Source organism: Stigmatopora argus, chromosome 2 (assembly GCF_051989625.1).
Source record: "Stigmatopora argus isolate UIUO_Sarg chromosome 2, RoL_Sarg_1.0, whole genome shotgun sequence".
Classification (NCBI taxonomy): domain Eukaryota; kingdom Metazoa; phylum Chordata; class Actinopteri; order Syngnathiformes; family Syngnathidae; genus Stigmatopora; species Stigmatopora argus.
The window spans coordinates 9,072,688-9,091,128 of NC_135388.1; the positions used below are offsets into that span (position 1 = coordinate 9,072,688).

An 18,441-nucleotide genomic window follows, 5' to 3' on the forward strand; every position below is an offset into this window, starting at 1 on the left:
TACCTGTGCACAAAAGACGGAAAAAAGGAAAAGTACTGACTGATTCAACCGGTACACGGTCGATTCGTCGACGGTCTTTTGGTCGCCCGGAAGGTAAGTGATAATTACCATTTAAATCGTTGCTCAAATTCCCTAAATACAGACTGCGAATTGCTATTTAGTCATACTTAATGCCCTAGTAATTATTAGGTTAAAGAAAAGCTCCAAATTTCCCGGACTTTTATTGTTTTTTGTTGGAGAACTTGTTAAGACACTGACTGACGTAGCTTCTTAAAGGGACAACGCATGTACATACAAACTCTAATACACTCACACGTCGGCGCAGTGAAACTGCTCATTGCCATTGTTGGCTTTTATTGATGCGTAGACCGTGTTGTTTTACCTTGTTTTGTCGCCGGTCTTTTGGTTGCCGGTCTTTTGGTCGCCCGTTGTCGCGGTTGGGGCGACCAAAAGACCGGCGATCAATCGACTGCACACGGATTCAACCCCTGGACTCAATTCGTTTCTTAAAATCGTAACCCAACGAAATACATCCAGATAAATGTTTATTGAAAATGTAGGACAGATATAGATGATATGAGATCTGCAATTGTATTTTCTATTTTGATTAAATACGATCCTCTCAATGACAACATGAAAATAGCTCCAATCACTATCAAGATTTCCTCACGACCATCTCTCTGAACGTACGGCGTGTATTTACATAGCAGAGTTCCCCGTGACCCTATATCCTGCTCCCGGCGTATCCGGCCTAACAGATCTCCTCATGTTTCTCCTCTTCCTCATCCCTCTCCTCCTCCTCCTCATCTTCGTCTCGCCCTCATCATCACTCACATACACACTGTAGCGCACGTGCTCGGAGAGCGGCTTTCCACTAAAGTGAAAAACAGGAAATTGGATGACATTGTTCGCTGCGCCGACGTCAGCGGTGAGAGATAGAAAGCGTAAACAGCTTCCTCCGAGCCGGAGATGGGACCAGGATGCGGGGAATCTTGGGATGGCCGGCCCGCATGTGCGGGAAAACCTATGTGGCTCATCCGTAGGGGGAGCGGGTTGAGCTGTCACAGGGGTCGGTTGTCACAATTGCTATGTATCGACCACCAGAGGGCAATATTGAGTCATACCACTATTGAAGAACTATTATTGCTACTACGACTACTATTGAACAATCGATTTGAAAATGTTTAAGGTCTTTGTCACTATTCTTTCTTTTCGTTTCTATCTCTTATAAGATGTGTTCATCAGCAAATATTCATGCAAGTGTACTAATTGTGACTGCCAACCTCGTTCTCCCTTACCAAACACCACACTATTTTCGAAGGCCACTGACGCCAAACAGTAGGCATGCGTCAGGCGCTAGTCGCAAGTTTCAGCAAAAGTAAAGGGATGCGACTGGCGTGTGTTTGTGTTGAAAAGTGTGAAACCAATATGGATGAATCAATGTTCCTTATTAGACGTGATTAAGCGGAACAGTCCTGACGACAGGTGTGGGACGGACACTATGTACCAGAAAGACAGCGCTCGCTCACACTGGGCACGGCAAGCAAAATGCAACGCCACAGTGCCACACATCAACTTGCCACATGCGGAGCTACTCGTATGGTGGAGCACGTGGCACATGGTGTGTGTGTGTGTGTGTGTCCCTTGGTGTTAGCTCAAACAGAATGATTCACTTTCATGTACAGCTACTTCCATTTGTTCTGAAAGTATCCATGACAAAGGTGGCGTTCAGGTCAAGCCAATGAACAAAAATAACTCATTGCATTTTATTTGTAGTTAGCTTGATTTAATAGGACTAGAATTTATAAGTATGTGTACTGTATACATTCTTCTCAAAATCTTAAAGCCTCAAGTGCAACCTTTCCAGACCTAAACTTCATTTGAGCTGTGAACTTTGGAATAAGAACTGTTCAATATTGCAGTACTTTTTGCAAAACCTGCTATCCTCTAACAATCACTGGAACTGAAATATTTCAAACGAGTGCCTGATCTGTGATCTTACAGTTATTTTGATACAACACCATGCTTTCCTCATTTCGAAATCACGAGAGCCTGACAATACATAAAAATTGATCAAGAGCAGCTCACCAATGCAAGGTCTTAAACAGTCAAGAAGTCAGAAAGTATAGAACTGGACATCCTTGTTAATGTTCTTGAATGAACCATAAATTGGGCCAAAAAGTGCAGACACACTGTACAATTTGACCTGTTGATGGACATCCAAATCATTTGAAGAGGGAATGATTCTGACTCCAAATGCAGAGTCTACAGTTACATGGGGCACATTTGCATTTAACAAAAAAATTGCCCTTAGCATATGCAGTATGAAGGCAGCATCGGTCCGCAGGTCATTTACATTAGGCAGCCAGGCAGAAGACTTTAGGTGAGTCATTGGCCTGGTTGAGGGAAACCAGGCCACTGTGGCTCAATTAGTCCTTGAACATCCTTGCTTTTTGCTCTCTCTTTCTATGTCAATGGTCGGAATGTTCTCAGTAAAATGCTCGCCGTTCTCCATGGAGTCAACATGTGAAACCGGGAGTTTCCATGTTACTGAGCTCCTATTGGATATATATAGAATGAATCGACAACTAACCCATTCAAAATTATTGTGACAGCATTGGATCATTACATTCGATTAACATTACAGCTAATGGAGCGCGTACTTGGAAATACAGTGGTACCTCGACCTACGATCAGCTCTACCTACGACATGCTCGAGGTACGATGAAAATTTCGATCGAATAACTCACCCTAGATACGATCAAAATTTCGAGATGCGACCAAGCCAGGTGGCCATGACATGAGAGGCTGTTTAGCATTGTAGCGCACTGTCTTTTTTGCCACATATCTATCTTGTATAACAGATATCTACGAGCACTGAACAATTTATTCAGACTAGTTTCTCCTACGCATCGACCAGGAAACGCAGAACGCGCATGCGCGGGCAAAAAGAGGGCTTTCTGGGTAATGAAGTATACTCGTGCACACAACACCCATAGGCAATGGCACCCTTTCTCAGAATAAAACTTCATTACCCACAATCAATACGTGGGTAGGCTGTTATTCCTTCCTTAGCCTGTTAGCTCCCACGATCGCTCATTCAAGACTACTTCTCGTTGGCAAGTGGTCGTGCATTATCCTATTGTGAGGACATTTGAGTGCATCATTTTCTGAATTTTGAAGGGAATACAACAGCAAACAGCCCATCGATAGCGGCCGTGAGGGTGGAGGCGTGGCAAACAGCTAACCCGCCCAGAACTAAGGTAAAAAACATTAAAACAAAATTATAATTCCGTTTTGTGTAAAGTTACATTAAACGTATGTTTGAGTGTGTCTTTATATATTAATCCAAGTATACCCAGCGTCCATGGCAGTGAATGAATTTGTTGCTACCTTTTCATATTCTAAAACTCACCTATAATTGACATTTTGGTTCTTTATGTCAGCGTCCATGGCAGTGAATGAATTTGTTGCTACCTTTTCATATTCTAAAACTCACCTATATTTGACATTTTGTTTCTTTTTGCATCTATTAAACTCTACATTGAAATGACCAAGATTCATCTTATAACTGGAAACACCTTGTCAAGAAACTACTGTACTGGCATGAAATCTGCTTGTTTTCATGAGTATTATGCCAAAAATGTATTTACTGAACTGTATTTAAGTTCCTCATCAATTTAGTGAGTGACTTCTTCATTCCCGTCACTTCCGTTTTTAATTTAGAAAATTTCCCGAATTTTGCAATGAACTGACTATCGATGTGAGCAAAAGAAAAATACCGAGCACCTGCGTGTAGTTATTCTAAACACGAAAGCGTGCGCACAGTGTTTGTGGTGTAAACTTAGCAGCGTGACCGTCTCTTGTATACGTCCTACGTGACATTAAAAGTCCTCTCTGGGCTTCTGACGCGGCCTATAAGCCAGCCTGCATACCCCGTGTCCATAGTGGCGCCAGCGTGTATGTGAGCGGCTGAGGGCGAGCATAGTGGCCGACCGATGGGATTGGGTGGGGGGGGTCAAGGGACTGCCCAGAGCCCTCACTCACTCGCCTACAGGGACATGAGATGAGACACAGACACTCCATAAACATGGAACACAGGAATACAAAAGCCTGCATGCTTGCTGCATCTGAGGTGGAATTTTGGGGGCCTGTCCAAAAACTAATCATGCATTAACGGGGTCACACGCACACTACCGTGGGTTTCTCACGTCTCTTCTCACTAACCGGCTTCAATTCAATAAACTCTCTCAATCTATTGCCGTTTGGTAGTGCTGGGGAAAAATCTAACCTTGCGATAATTCTTGCCGGGCTGGACGGATCATCGAGACCATTTTGGGACGCGTCAGAGGAACTGATACCCCCCAAAAAAGGCCCATCAGTGGTTATGTTGATTTAATCAATGATTTAATTAAAAGTTTCCAGAAAAAGTTAACATGAACTTTATGAAATGTAATTCATGTAATTCTGAAAGCCAAAGATTCCTTTTATACATCAAATAAGAGCCAGCATTGTAAAAATAAAATAAAACTTCCTGTTAGTTATAAACAAGCTAAAAGTTTGGAATAGGCTTAACACGTTCTGTTTAGGTTTTTTTTTAATGTAAATTGTCATTTTGTGGAATCCTAACTGGATTTATCACATTCAAAATTAACTGAATTAACTTGCAATTACAGATTTGTGGGCCATACTTATTTTTTCTGACTAAACTGAATGTGTAACGAAAAACTCTGCGAACTTAACCTGTCTTTACTAAAACTGAAGTCCAGTTTATTTAAAATGTTATGTTCAAACTACTTTGTTTTTAAGTCTATTTGACTGAAAACGTTGAAATAACCGATAACTTGATTTTTCTTTTAAGTTTGCCATTAAAAACCTAAAAATTAAGTGAAATTGGCTGACTTTTAAATATTTCAGTTTTGCCAGCTTTTGGTTACAGTCTGCTTATGTTTAAGCACTCAAATGCATTTTGCATGCGAAGTTGATTTGAAGCCGATGAAATGTCGTTTTATTTTCTTTCATGTGGAAAATAAGGGTGGGGGTTCTGAATTTTGTATATCAAATAAATCTACATAAATAAAATGAATCAAGTAGTAATGCTTTTTGCATTTGACACACTGCAGTGAAGAATGACAACAAACCTGCCAAGTTTAGAAGATGCACGTTCAAAATCAAGCTGTTCCAATTTCTTAAAGCGTAATGTGAAGTATATCTTGGAGGTGATATACTTCAAGAAATAATTTACTGCCAAAAAAGATGTTTCCCGTCTTTCATACTATGATTACATCCCACAAAAATCCTGCTGACATTTTTGGCCAAAAAGAGGGAAAACTGAAATATTGAAAAACAATCTTAATGCCACCGCATAACTCCAAAACAGAGTAGTTGTTAAGAAGTCAAATCTCCTGATTAATTTCATAGGCACCTGAAAGTAAATCTGAGGATCCACCCGCAGCCTACGTGTAGTCAGCTGAACACCAAGCAGAGCACTTTCTCCAATGTTCACCTTCAAGATATTTCTGTCCTTATCCAGATTACTGTGAAATCCCCATAAGACCTGGACAATCCTAAGCCACGCAGGCCTCGGTCAGAAGCAGCCCCTTACTAAAACCTCCTCTCTTCTATATCACACCCCAGCATTGTCGCCCCAGTCCAGTTTCACAGACAGCGTCCCCCATTCCACCCCCCACCCCCCTCCTTAACGGAAGAAAACGAAATTTGGCGTCACGTTCCTGTTAGAACCTACTTAAAATTCACTGCATTCTTGCAAAATGATTTTTCCTCTCCACATCTAGTTGAAGGACAGTGTCAGAAAGGCGGGCCGCCTGACGCTCGGCGGCCCACTTCCTGGCGTTCTAGGAAAGGTCAGAGGTCAATAAAGCAAACGGACAAGATAAAGAAGCTTGGCAAAGTCAAAGTAGGACACCACCGGCCAGTCCGCTGACACAAGACCTTACTTTAATCTTACCAGGAACCTTTCCATTGCAGCAGGCTCCTCCTCCTCCTCCTCCTCCTGGTCAGCATGTCATCAAGACTAGCAACTTACAAAAGAGAACACCTCCATAACATTAAGTTGCCAGAACCAAACCCAACCGTCTTTATTGCCTTGGCTGGCACTGCAGCCTGAGGAGAGGATTACTAGAATTAACAATACGCCCACTTCGGCCCCGCCAGCGCCACGCGCACTTTGACGGGGCTCCACCTCTCCGACTTGCCTGATTTTTGACAATATGAGAGAAGGGCTATGAAAGTAAAAGCATTATATAATCTCTGGACTCACCCCCCCCCCCCCCTCCCCCATCTTGTTCACCTGCTAAAACAGGGCCACTGATGTCACCGTTGCATGAGAGATCAGTGAGTGACATGAGCCGCCGAGCTGGCTCAGATCTTTGCACACAAACCTCACTTGACATATATACATACGGTGTTAGTCAAGTGACGGGGAAAGGTTGTGCCAATGCTCATTGGAAGGAATCAGCAATCTGTTACGTGTCCATTTACTGTACTGTAATCAAACTTTTTTTTTAATTATATTTTTTTTTACCTAAAAGAGGTAATCACCTCAGAAAAATGAAGATGCCCCCCATTAAAAATATGGCCCAATTGCATCATTTTCAGAGAAACAAAATTGGTTCAAAAAGATTGGCTATGAAAAATGTATTTATGTTCATTTTTAGTTTTAGAACGCAACAAGGCATCAATTTAATTGAGTTTTCAGGATTTTTGTTGTTTTTTACTGTTACAATTTGTGCAATTTCATTTGGTATGTTTATTACATATAAAACACGTTAACTTAACGTCAAATCCATTTCAACTGGAAGGCCTGATGATCGCTACCAGCCTCTCCCATTTGAAATTGATTAGACCTCTATCACATTAAATGGCAGCCAATCAGTTCAATTGTAATTGAACCATCAGTTTTTATGGGGTTTTTTTCAGTAACGTTAGGTCATTGGGCCTACAAAGCTGAGCAAATGAACAATGACAGCTTTTACGACACTGTCTTGCTTTGGGAGTTTCAAACAGGAAATGAACAGCAGTCTCCCACACCAAAGTCCGGTGTTTGTGCGAGGCGTCCACATCCCCGACCCGCCCCGGCCCGGCGGTCCCCACAACGACACTCTCACTGCACAATGACATCATTCAATTGCCTACTAATTTACGGTCAGTATTAGATTAAAATACGATAGTGTTTTTCTCTTCGCTGCTTCGATCATCGCACCAACAAACAATTCGTTAGGATGTATTCTCGATTACTACAGATACCCTTACTAAGCCTGTTTACTTATGCGCAGTGACGTACTTTGCTGCTTTGTGCCTATTCAAATGAAGAAAGGCTTTGATAATGGAAGTGGAGTCCTCGAGAATTTTTCCATTGCAAATTTGCTTCAGATCGGCTGCCAATTTTCTTAATGATTTGTCCATTGGATTCATGGCTATAAAACTAAATCTAAACGTGCGGGGCTTTGAAAATCTTGCCAAAGGAAGCGTCATCCAACATAGCGTGCTGTGCTATACAAACCGTTCCTCGGCGCTTTGGAGCTCCATGAACTGGTTTGTTTCAAAGCATTCGGTAGGGTCCTTGAAATTTGTGAAACACAAAAAAAACACAAACACACCAACAAAAAAAAAGAGCAGTGTTTGAGATTTAAAAATGGATGATATAATCTGACATTTTTTTTCCATTAGTGCACTTGACTTCTAGTTTACACGTGGTGAGATCTACAAGCCAACATGGGTAAGAATGGGGTGAGGGGGTCAAAGCTTAGGACTGCTTTGCTCATCCAGGGCCTTGCCGCAAGAATAAATTCCAAGTTCACACATCGTGACAGGTCGAGATCATCTAAGATGCCGTGTGATGACTTCAAGGAAGTTACCTAAACTATTCGCGAGAATCCGTAACTATAGGAAAAATTAGGTTGGAGTCATTGCTGTCAGAGAAAGTTTAACTGAATATGCAATCCAAATGCTTACATAGAAGCTCCACCCTGCACAGTCACGTTTGCATGTTGCATTCCATTAAAAACATACAATAGATTGTGAGCTATTAGGTTAGGGAGTCATTATCAGAACACATTTTATATCTGAATGAAAGTCATTCCTGTAATTCTACTTTTTAGTCTATCCTTTCTTCATAGTGCAAAACACAGCATTAAATTATGTAAGTAATTAGAATGTAAAAACTCACCCAGATCATGCAAATGTGACTTTGGCTTAAGCAATCTTTTGCACATGCGCTCCTCGTGTGAAGACCAAAAACACACTTAACACACCAAGAGAGACGCTGACATTGTGACACAATGCACGAGTGATGAATATCAGATGAAGCGATCCTTTGAAGCGACAGAGATGGTGTGTTCTCTGTACATGGTGTACTTTTCAAAACCACTCATCAACCTTGAGCGATCTTAGTACAACTCGCATGATATTGCTGTACTATACGTGCCGAGTCCATGAAAAGGAAAAAATAAAAAAGGTTTTTAGTGTAACAGTAAATTGACGCGATGCTATCAAGGCCTCAACTAGTGTTAGTAACAATAAGGGAAATATTTACCCAAACATTTGGTAACTTTTTTTAATCGATTATGTATTTGTGCACTTGATGGTGAAGCTTTAAAATCATTATATTTCGACAATAAAAGCATTCAATTCAATTCAAATCTCTTGAACTTATTCCGTGCTATTCGGGGCAACACACTAATCTGTTTTGAGGCATCCCAGTAAAAAAAAGACTGTAGTTTATTGCTATCAAGACAAATAAGTTAACATTGTTTATGAAGTTGGAATTTGGAAAAGAGAAAAGTCTACTTTTTATGTTTTTTCTTTAAAAGGTTGGCCATCTTTGAGTATGCCAATCCACAAAAGAAAACTAAGGTTTATTAGCGGCTCTATAAGCAGAATGGATTAATTGATGCCACCTTTAACACTAAACATTACAAATAATTAGGTGCATCTCATAACTAAGAAATTCAAGATGGAAACAAAAATTTGACAAATCTTAAATTGGCCTTGCTGCAACCTTTGAGCTCAACGCTGCACAATGGCTCTTTATGTGGAATAAATTGGTATTCAGAAAATGCTACTCACAGTATGAAAAAAATACAAGAGTGGAATGTGGCCAAGTCACTCTTCTTTAAACAGATCCAACCGCACAGTAAACATGTGGACCTTTGTTGTGTAACGTTTCCTAATTGAGCAAAACTATCACATGCTAAACTTATGACACAAACATATTCTTTTCAAGGGACACCACTGACTATGGCCTTCTTTGTAAAAGGCTATTTTATTACACTGGGGTGTTCCTTTTGCTTGGGCAGCACATCATAAGAGAACATACTCGGAACCACGAGACACTCTGCAAGAATTGTTTAGTTCTACTTTGATATATAGGGTATAGGGTTCTGTGTAATTAGCATTAAGATAATAGGCTCTCGTTTTAGACAATTGTTTGTCATCAGTCAGAGCCAACTTACATTCAACTCATGTGCCACAGGTGATAAATGGGATAACCACTAGCCGGCCAGTGGACAGGAAGGGAGGATGGGGTCAAACTGTAGTTGACGATAATGTTTAAAATAAAACACAATGAGCCTCTAAAGTCATTCCGCAAGTAAGAGTTTGACATGATGGAAATGGCTCTTTCTTCTTCTCATTGGTGGGGAGGCAGATTTCACATTTCAAACTGGATTTAGAATACATGCTTCGAGTGACCCAATTCCACATTTTCCCTCCCATGTGGCCCTCTTTGCATATGCGTCATGGAAGTGTAAGAAGAAAAAAAGAAAAGAAAAAAAAATCAAGGAATAGGATACATTTAGATCCTAATCAGACCCGTTAAACTAACAACGTGACTGCAGTGGTGCTAGTAATGTGCAGAAGTGATTGATTCAACCCCTTTTATAGGGCTTGTCACCATTGTTGGTAAATTTAGAGAAAAAAAAATAACTTCATGAAGATCTATCGCCCACACATGGATATTTCTGGGTCATGTAGGCCACAACAATAACATTTGCTATACAAGTGTGGCCTTCTTGAACCAAAATGTGGATGCCAGATCTCAATTATAAGGATATAAAATTATTATTTGCTCGTTTAGAAGGTTTTAGGATACATAATGTAGAAAAACAACTCAAAGTATACTCATATAATAGAAAATAACTGATTAGAGCCCCTAATAGCACTCTAACATTTTTCATTTACATAATTGACAACAATAGACATCCGTTTAATTTAGACTAGCTGTGAATCTTCACATTTCAATCCATTCTAACCAGCAATCATTCACCGCCATCCTCTCCGAATCAAAACGGATTGGACGTCTACGGCCCTCGGTACAGCCGACAAGGTCAACGAGTGCCTTATAAAGGGTTATATAAGTTGGTGTTTTTGAATTTGGAAAAACCATAACGTCCGGTTAAGTACGCTGGCTGGAAAAGTCAAGGCCGGACAAATGTCGGCGTGGTTGGCCGAGGCTCGTGTCTGTCTGCGTGCCTCTGAAAAATGCCCACTATCACAGGACCTTGTACTTGAAGCCTTATCATGCTCGGAGCAGCCCAGATGGCACCGTACCCTTGACAAAGCGTCACGTCACACTCCCCAAAGCACCATTGAATGTTTCTCACACTGCGGACGCCCGCGCGCCGTCTCCTGGTCGCCCGGAGCTCGGAACACACAGTGCACATTTGTTTGACTGTGTTTTTGTAAGAGGCGAAACTTCACTGTGGCTACGAGCAGCTGCGTGTGGTTGGAGAGGATAATTATCATCCTTACAGGGATGAATGTGCGCACAATCTTCACAACCATAATGACACAAGCCAGGGAACACATGCACATTGGGATGAGGAGCAAAAAACAACATTGAAAATATTGCACTAAGACAACTGATTATTTCACAGTTTACAATATTTCCTGAATTGGGTTTTTATGGTCAGGCAGTCCCACTTTCACAGGAGAGGTACTGTACTCTGCCAGAATCTTAGGCAACCATTAGAAGCGGGAGTTGTATTTTAGAATTGCCAAAATTACCTCCCTCTTCTCTTCACTTGAATACAACCAGAAAACATTAAAAAATGCTCGATGGGCTCAAGTATTACTGAGACCTATTTCTCTATTCCTCACAGTTGCTTGCTATTGTGGGTATTAATAAGGAAAAATGTTCCAAGAAAGATTTTTTTCCAGAATATCTGTATTTGTGTATTTATATTTCCTGCCATTTTACTCAGAGTCCCTTCATTTGAAAACAGATGGGTTTTTTTCTATGCTTTACGTTGTTCACAAAGGATGTAAACATACAGCAGGAAACTGATACACAACTTAGAACAGTGTGAGCATTGTATTTTTACAGGCTGAAGGCTTGTCAAGTGGCCACTCAAGTTGTTGTTGTTGTTGTTGCTCTTCTGGACACTACCTTGAAAGTCCTTCGGCTTCATCGGTCATGAACCGATCGTCTTGTAATTTGCTGGCTATCTAGCATGCAAATGTATCGATCGATCCTTGGAGCCGATTTTTATTTTTGTATCTTAGCTTCTTAATTAATTCCAGGATCATTAACAGTGGCGTTTCCTACGAGGCTAAGAGTTACTTAGTAGAGGGCATGTTCACACAGCGCATGTCTGTAGGTTACAAGTTAATCAGTAGAGGACATGCGCGCACAGCCTTCAGCTTGTAGTGTGATGAGGCGAACACGTGCTTTTTTTGGACTACAAGCTGCCACATTTTTCTCTCTCTTTGTACCCTGCAGCTTTAATAATGAAGCTGCTTATTTGCTGATTTTCATAGGCAAAATAGCATAATGTTTATTTGTGCTAAGGCAAATGCTTCCCTGATTACTTTTGCTTAGTATCCCAGAGTGTCATGGGTTGGTGCTTCTTTAGATGTTTTTAGTCTCTACGCACCCTTTGCTTTGTTTCCTTGCGATAACACTTCCAAGGCTCTGTTTGTGAGAAGGCATGTTATTTACAGGTATGTGCCGACTTGTTATCTAGAGAAGGCTCTTAGTGCCACTATGGGATTTAAGACTAATAATGGGTGGTTCGACAGGTCTTAAAAATAGATAAATACAGTTGAATAAAAGGATGTCCAGAGGATGCTAAAATGATGTTGCTGCTAGTTGAGCTACACATATACTATAAGGATTTTATTGCAGTCTGATGCTTAGGGACTAATTTTGGGCTAAACATCAACAGGTTTCCAACAGTAAGAATATCTCGAGTGCGCTAGGATAAAATGGCTAGTGTATATTATTGCCAAGAAAGCCCCGATCTAAATTTATCAAGCACTTTCAGGTGTTTATGGCGGAAGAAGGCTCCATCTCCTGAAAGATAAGATGTCAGGAGAAAGTAGAATTGATTGTTTCTTCTTCGCAATTGCAGTGACCTGGTTTTCAAAATTAAGGGAATTTGTGGCTTCAGAGTGGCTGTGACACTGGCTGGCCTGATTTCTAGTTAATCTAATCTCATATTTTTATTTCATTTCCCTGGTAAAATTTCCCCCCACCACAAGGTTTTTTTTGTTGCAAATTTGAACGGAAAATTCAACAAATATTTGTGAATAAAAGGATGAAGAACGCTTGACACTGAAATGTTCCTTGAATTAAAAATATCTCAGAGGTTGCCAATTCATTTCCTGTCCAGCATGGAGTTGATCAATCAAGTAATTGTTTCAGCTCTACTTCCTATCATCACCTACTGGGATTTGGTCCTGCTGTTTAAAAAAAAAATCTCTCTGGGTTTGACACTTGTGCGTTCGAGTTTAAGAGGGGCTTCAAAAGAGTGGCATGCACACAATTTTTCAAAACAATCAATAGCTAACATTGATTTTCTCGTGGCGGTAGACACAAATCCAAAGTAACACCAACCAACACATGACCTCCATTTAACAGAGAAAGTGTGCTTTTTTGCCACGTTAAACGCCAATTGGACTGCGCCAGCTGCCGCGGTAATCTACAGAGGATGTTAAAGATGACACCTTATAGATTTGGGATTAAGCATTTCCATCTGAAGGAGATTTGTGTGCCATTAGTCTAACTCAATCAGGGGACTAATTCAATCAAAGGCACAGTGGGGGCGTCCTGACGTGGGGGCATCTGTCAGGATGCCGTCTCACTGCATCCACTACTGACATTTAGTCACAAAATTCATCTTGACACGAGTGCTTAAACAGAATGCAGTCCGCCAGACAAAATGCACATATAGAAAATGCAAACTATTTGTATGATCATCTTTTTCTTAAATTAGAGGCTTAGTCCAAGCAAGGGTCACTAAACAAATCATTTTTTTCATCCCGACCCTCAATATCAAAGACCAAATGCAGATAATGATGGACTACAAGGCCAAAAATAGCCATAGCCGTGGCAAAAATTGATTTGTAAATGGTATTTAAAAGCCCTAAAATGGCTTTCGTCATTTATCTCGGCCCACCGCACAGTAAACACGCCGACGTGCATGCCTTGCACAACATGCAAATGAGGGTGAAATTGATCATCCTGTTGATGGGAAAGCACGGCTCTTTTCGGGGCGTCCAAGCAGCATCTCTCATTATGCCACACTTGTTGTAATTATTCGTGGTCTGATAGACAAATGGGACTGCTAGAATTTGTGAGGACGCAACATACTGGATGAGGCGGGCATAGATCTCCCCTCCTCTTAATCAAATATGGAATTTTTTTTACCTTAAAATAGGAAGTTTTGGGCCTCCTAAGACTCAATGAGAATGCATTCTAACGTGAGGCAGTAGGAAGGTGAAGTAGAGACCAAATATGTTGAGTGAAAACTTTTGACACGGATTTCAACTCAGTGAACAATGCACAAGTGAACTGAACCTCCCAATACTGATAAAAGTGGAATTAATACATTTAAAATAAAGTCCGAGAGGTCATGTTTGAAATGAACCTACTCTCCACCATTGACGGCAATAGACATTCAATCCGTTTTGACTGTGAATGACGACTGCCGGCCTTCCCAGCTGCAATGGAGTGAATGTCCAACACCATCAATGGCATCCATTGAGTAAACTTTGCTGACTTCCGACTACGCGCACTTTAAGAAGTGCTGACCTAGATCATCTTCTTAAAAAGACGTACGGCGAACGAGTCCCGCGATTTGAAATAAAGCATGCAATCGTCAAACCAAAGTCACCTTGGGCCTTTGTTGCAATGACAAACAAACATTTAGCAAAACACGAGTGTGTGTTCCCTCACCTTGCAGCTCGGAGGTTTGAGCGGTAGTCCCGAGACAGGATTTCCTTGATGCTGAGTGGTGTTCGTCTGCTGGGGCGAGTGGGAATCCTCAGACTCTTTTTCACTGTGGTAGACCACCCTATCAGAGATATGAATACTTGAAGCACAGCCCATGCTTCAGTCCACTTCAGCCTTCTTTTTTCTCTCCTTTTTTTGTGTGTGCAAGTGCTTTACTTAGAGGGGCACCAGAGTGTCATTCGCTCACTTTTTGTTTTGTTTTTTGGTGGCACAAAATGTCCAGTCGCTTAGTTTAAATATATAAATAGATATATGTCATCTTGGCCACAGCAAAGACAGTTCTCCAATGGCTGTGAAAAGAGGCATGAATAATGACTTTTCTGCTCCCAGCCCCCTTCCAGGAGATGAGGAAGCCGATTTCCTCCCTCTTGTAGTTCACATGAACTTAATTGGAGATCTGGAATCAAAGCAGCAATCCTCCTTTGGCCGGTGGGAAAAAGTTGGGTCAGAGTTCAGCTGGCTTTGTCAGATTCCTCAAGGCTCCTCTGGTCGCTCGTACCACATCACCATTTTTCATGTTCCTTTTTTTTGGGGGGGGGCTCAACTTCAGTCATCAAGTAGGCCTGAGCACACTTTCGCACTCACGCACGCACGCACACACACGCACGCACACACATGCATACACTCACACACACACACGCACACACATTCACGCTCACATTCAGTGCAGCTTCATGCAACAGTTTTATCCATTTCTGCGCTGCAATTTTGCAATGTTAGTCGTCATGATCCACCCCGGTGCCATCCAAAAATACGGAGAAGGGCTAAATTGCGAGGCTTCCGTAGCAATCCGCTGGCCCACTTCAGACGAGGACAGCCAGGGTACGCGTCGTCGTCACCACGTTTTGCCCAGACCCCGAGCCGACCACCATCATCATCATCCTCCTCCTCATCATCATCACCCTCAACGGGTTCCGATCTTCACACCGCACGGCATTCGCGTGGACGGACACTCGTGTCAAATCATTCCCGGTGGAATCCCATGTAACAGCTCCGGAATTGACCAGTGCAGGACGCGTAGGGCACAGCCGGCGTTCAGGCATCCGCTACCCGCTCCAGGATGAGCTCAACCCGGACTCAGGGTCGCCAGACTCCTCGCTGTTCTCTCATTCCGCTGGTGGTGGCGTTGCACGGAGAAAAAAAAAAGAAAATGACGATGAAGCTGTCAAATTGTAAAAATGACGAACATACCAGCGTCTGGAGACTGCCCCCCGCCCCCTTCTTTTTTTTTCTTTCAAAAAAGCAGTATTATGAGGCAAGTTTTCGCTGCAGGATGATTAAAGGGGACGATCGAGAAGGAAGACGCCGCATCGAGCTGGTTGTTTTTTTAGCCTTGTGTTTTCTCTGCCTTGCCTGGCGTTTGCCCTTCCATTTCTTCGTCGCTGCTTGACAGCGGCACATCCAATAAAAGCACCCGCAAGGATTGACCTACAGCCTTTACTGACGTTAATGCAAATGAGGTGCGCGCAGCTAATGGGCGCCGCGCTCTCGCAGCCGGTGGGTGGTCCGCCACGCGGCGTGGGAACTTTGAACGCACCAGCAAAGACGGATGCACTTTTTGGCTTCACCACACGCCAAAAACAGCTTCCTGCTTCCTACATCGGTTGCCTTTCAGCTTTTAGCACATATCCTTTGCACCACAACCCCATTTCATGGATGCTATAATATTTTCTTTGTCCTTAGTAGCAGGAGAACTACATGCTACTAGTGAGGAAAAATCTTTTCCGACCCCTGGTCAAACATATGGCTCGCGGGCCGGAAATGGCCTGCCAAGTGACCGGAAACGGCACTCCAAAAGGGGCCAATCTGGACCACAAGGTTGTTCTCCCTTTCAAACACGTTATATATAAAACCAGGGAAAGCTTTAAAAGCATTTTTTATAAATAATTATAAACAATACAATGTCAAAAAAATAAAATAACTAATTAAACACTCCAGTGTTTTTTCCACCCTATAGATTTTAACTTATTTCGCGTACCATAGATGGCTGGGGATAGACACCCAAAACCGGGAAGTCTGGCTGTGAATGGTCATTTTTCACTGCCGTCGATAGTGTTAGACGCCCAATCAGTTTTGACTAACTAATGTTTATTTGCCCCTCTCAGATTGGACCTCCAGCATTGTTTTGTGAATGTTTTCCCAACTGTAGTACTATAACCATACTGTAAAGAGAAATATATGAAAAAGAAAATAATGAGGTATGGAGGACTTTTGTGAGGATTTTTATTATACTTCAAAGAGGCTAGGAAACTGGCCAACTTCCTCATAGAGTGGGTGATTTGGGTTTTGTTTGTGTTTATTCCTCTGCTTGTACTTTGTGATTTAGCGATGATGATGATGATAATAATAATAATAATAAGAAATAAATCCCATTGTCAAACTTTTTTCTCAGTGGAGGTCTGTAAATCTAAATTCTGGTGCTTTTTAAAAAATGTTTTTCTAACTCTGTTTTGAATCTTGGTGTGTCCAACACAGGGGTGGGCAAACTATTCCACAAAGGGCCACCAGCATTGGGTGCAGGTCTTCATTCCAACCCATAAAGAGGCCACCTTTTCACCAATCTAGTGTCCTGCAAGTGCAATCAGTGGATTGCAGTCAAGTGCTTCTTGTTTTCTGCAGAAATCTCATTGGTTAAAGTGCCTTTGCTATATCGGTTGCAACAAAAACCTGCACCCACAGTGACCCTCGAGGACCGGTTTGCCCATCCCTGGTCTAACACTAGAGGGACTCAAAGAAGAGTTCCCATCGACAAAAAGTAACACCTTCTGAGATTTTGCATTCCAAAATCTGCAGGAAATAATTCCTGTTGCCCAAAGACAGAGTTATAAAAGCAAAACAGAAAGTCAACCTTTAAACTAAATTCCATGTACTATGGGGGTCGAAGGAAGCTGATCATTTGGATTGTCAAAATTGAACTTGTTTTAAATATTTTATTTTACTTTCTTCTAATTTTGCAATTGTCAGTCAGAGGTCAAAAATAGAAAAGTCGTGTGCCCCTTTTCCTCATGTTTTTTGTTTAAACAAGACTTTCATGATGACAGTTGGGTTTGCTTTACAACTTGACTAGACACAACATAGAAATGTGTCGCTATTCTCTTGTATCATGTATTGTCTGTACGCAATGTTCTTGTTTTATCTTTGTTTTTGTTTTACATGGAGTTCCTGGTCATGACTTACAATAAGGTACTCTTAACCCTTTATTATCCAAACTTGGAAGTGAAGCATCTTCATCCTGTGTGTGAATTTCTGTTCATAAGACAAAGTAAAATCTAACTATAACGCAGAGAAATCACAAATCTTTTTTTTTTAAATTACATATAGATGAATTGGTTACATCCCGTGCAGTGTTTTCTTATCCTACTCAGAAAACCACTACGTAAAGGAACACTTTGTCACCATCCCACCAGCTGACTCTCATACAAAGTACTAATATAGATTTTATACAAGCGCATGACTCAGGGATGTACTTTTTTTCCTTTAAAGGCCATTCTGTTAACATGAAGTACAGTAGTTGAATTTTGTAATGTCACCAGTAACCTACTGGTAGTGTGCTGGTGTCAATTAGAGCACATTTTGAACTCACTCTTAATATGTGGTTGTCATACCACTCAGGACAAACATCAAGTGAGTTATTTCATGGCAAATTTCATGACGCACGCTCACCCCGCAAATCCCCAAGTGTGACCGGGCCGTGGGATTAGGACGCCCGGCCGGGCCTCGTCACCGGCCACGGCTGCAATTTGATCGCATTCACCCTGTCGGCGCCTGATCTCAGCCGCATTGTGTCGACGTGGGGAGGGGTGCTGGAACAGGCCACGCTTGAGCCCAATGTCACATTTTCTGGATGTGTCAGACAGTAGCCGTCTGTTCTAAAGGTCTGAAAAGGTTTTATTGCATTTAGGATAGAAAAATAATTTGTGTAGTAAAACATTTTAAAAGGATGCACGTCCGTCAGTGTAAAACGAGCATACACTTCAATTGCTTGTTGGGTTTGGGGACACAAATACTTTTCCACTGTTGATTGACTGTAGAAATTTAAAAGAAATAATGAGGTAGAAAGAACTCACTTCAACTTAGTTCTTTAGCACCAAGGTGGCATTAAAAGGGCGATAAGGCACTAATTTTATGTCATAAAAAAGGTTTTCAACTCACTTCAGCAGTCTTCCTTGTTAATGTTTGCCACAAGA

The 18,441-nt window shown here is 41.6% G+C and overlaps 1 protein-coding gene across 2 annotated transcripts in view; it reads right to left on the reverse strand.

Annotated features, from left to right (window-relative positions):
• Positions 1-15,871, reverse strand: part of pde8a (phosphodiesterase 8A) — a 35,796-nt gene extending 19,925 nt beyond the window's left edge. The window contains exons 1-2 of one of the 2 annotated variants that reach the window (XM_077624342.1): positions 15,446-15,871; positions 14,198-15,368 (exon numbers count right to left, since the gene is read on the reverse strand). In XM_077624342.1, the coding sequence (XP_077480468.1) occupies positions 14,198-14,350 (153 nt within the window). In that variant the 5' untranslated portion in view covers positions 14,351-15,368; positions 15,446-15,871. Of the gene's footprint in view, positions 1-5,968; positions 6,093-14,197; positions 15,369-15,445 lie in introns of those variants that run through there. The other variant, XM_077624349.1, reaches the window with a different exon arrangement.
• Positions 15,872-18,441: the final 2,570 nt, after the last annotated feature.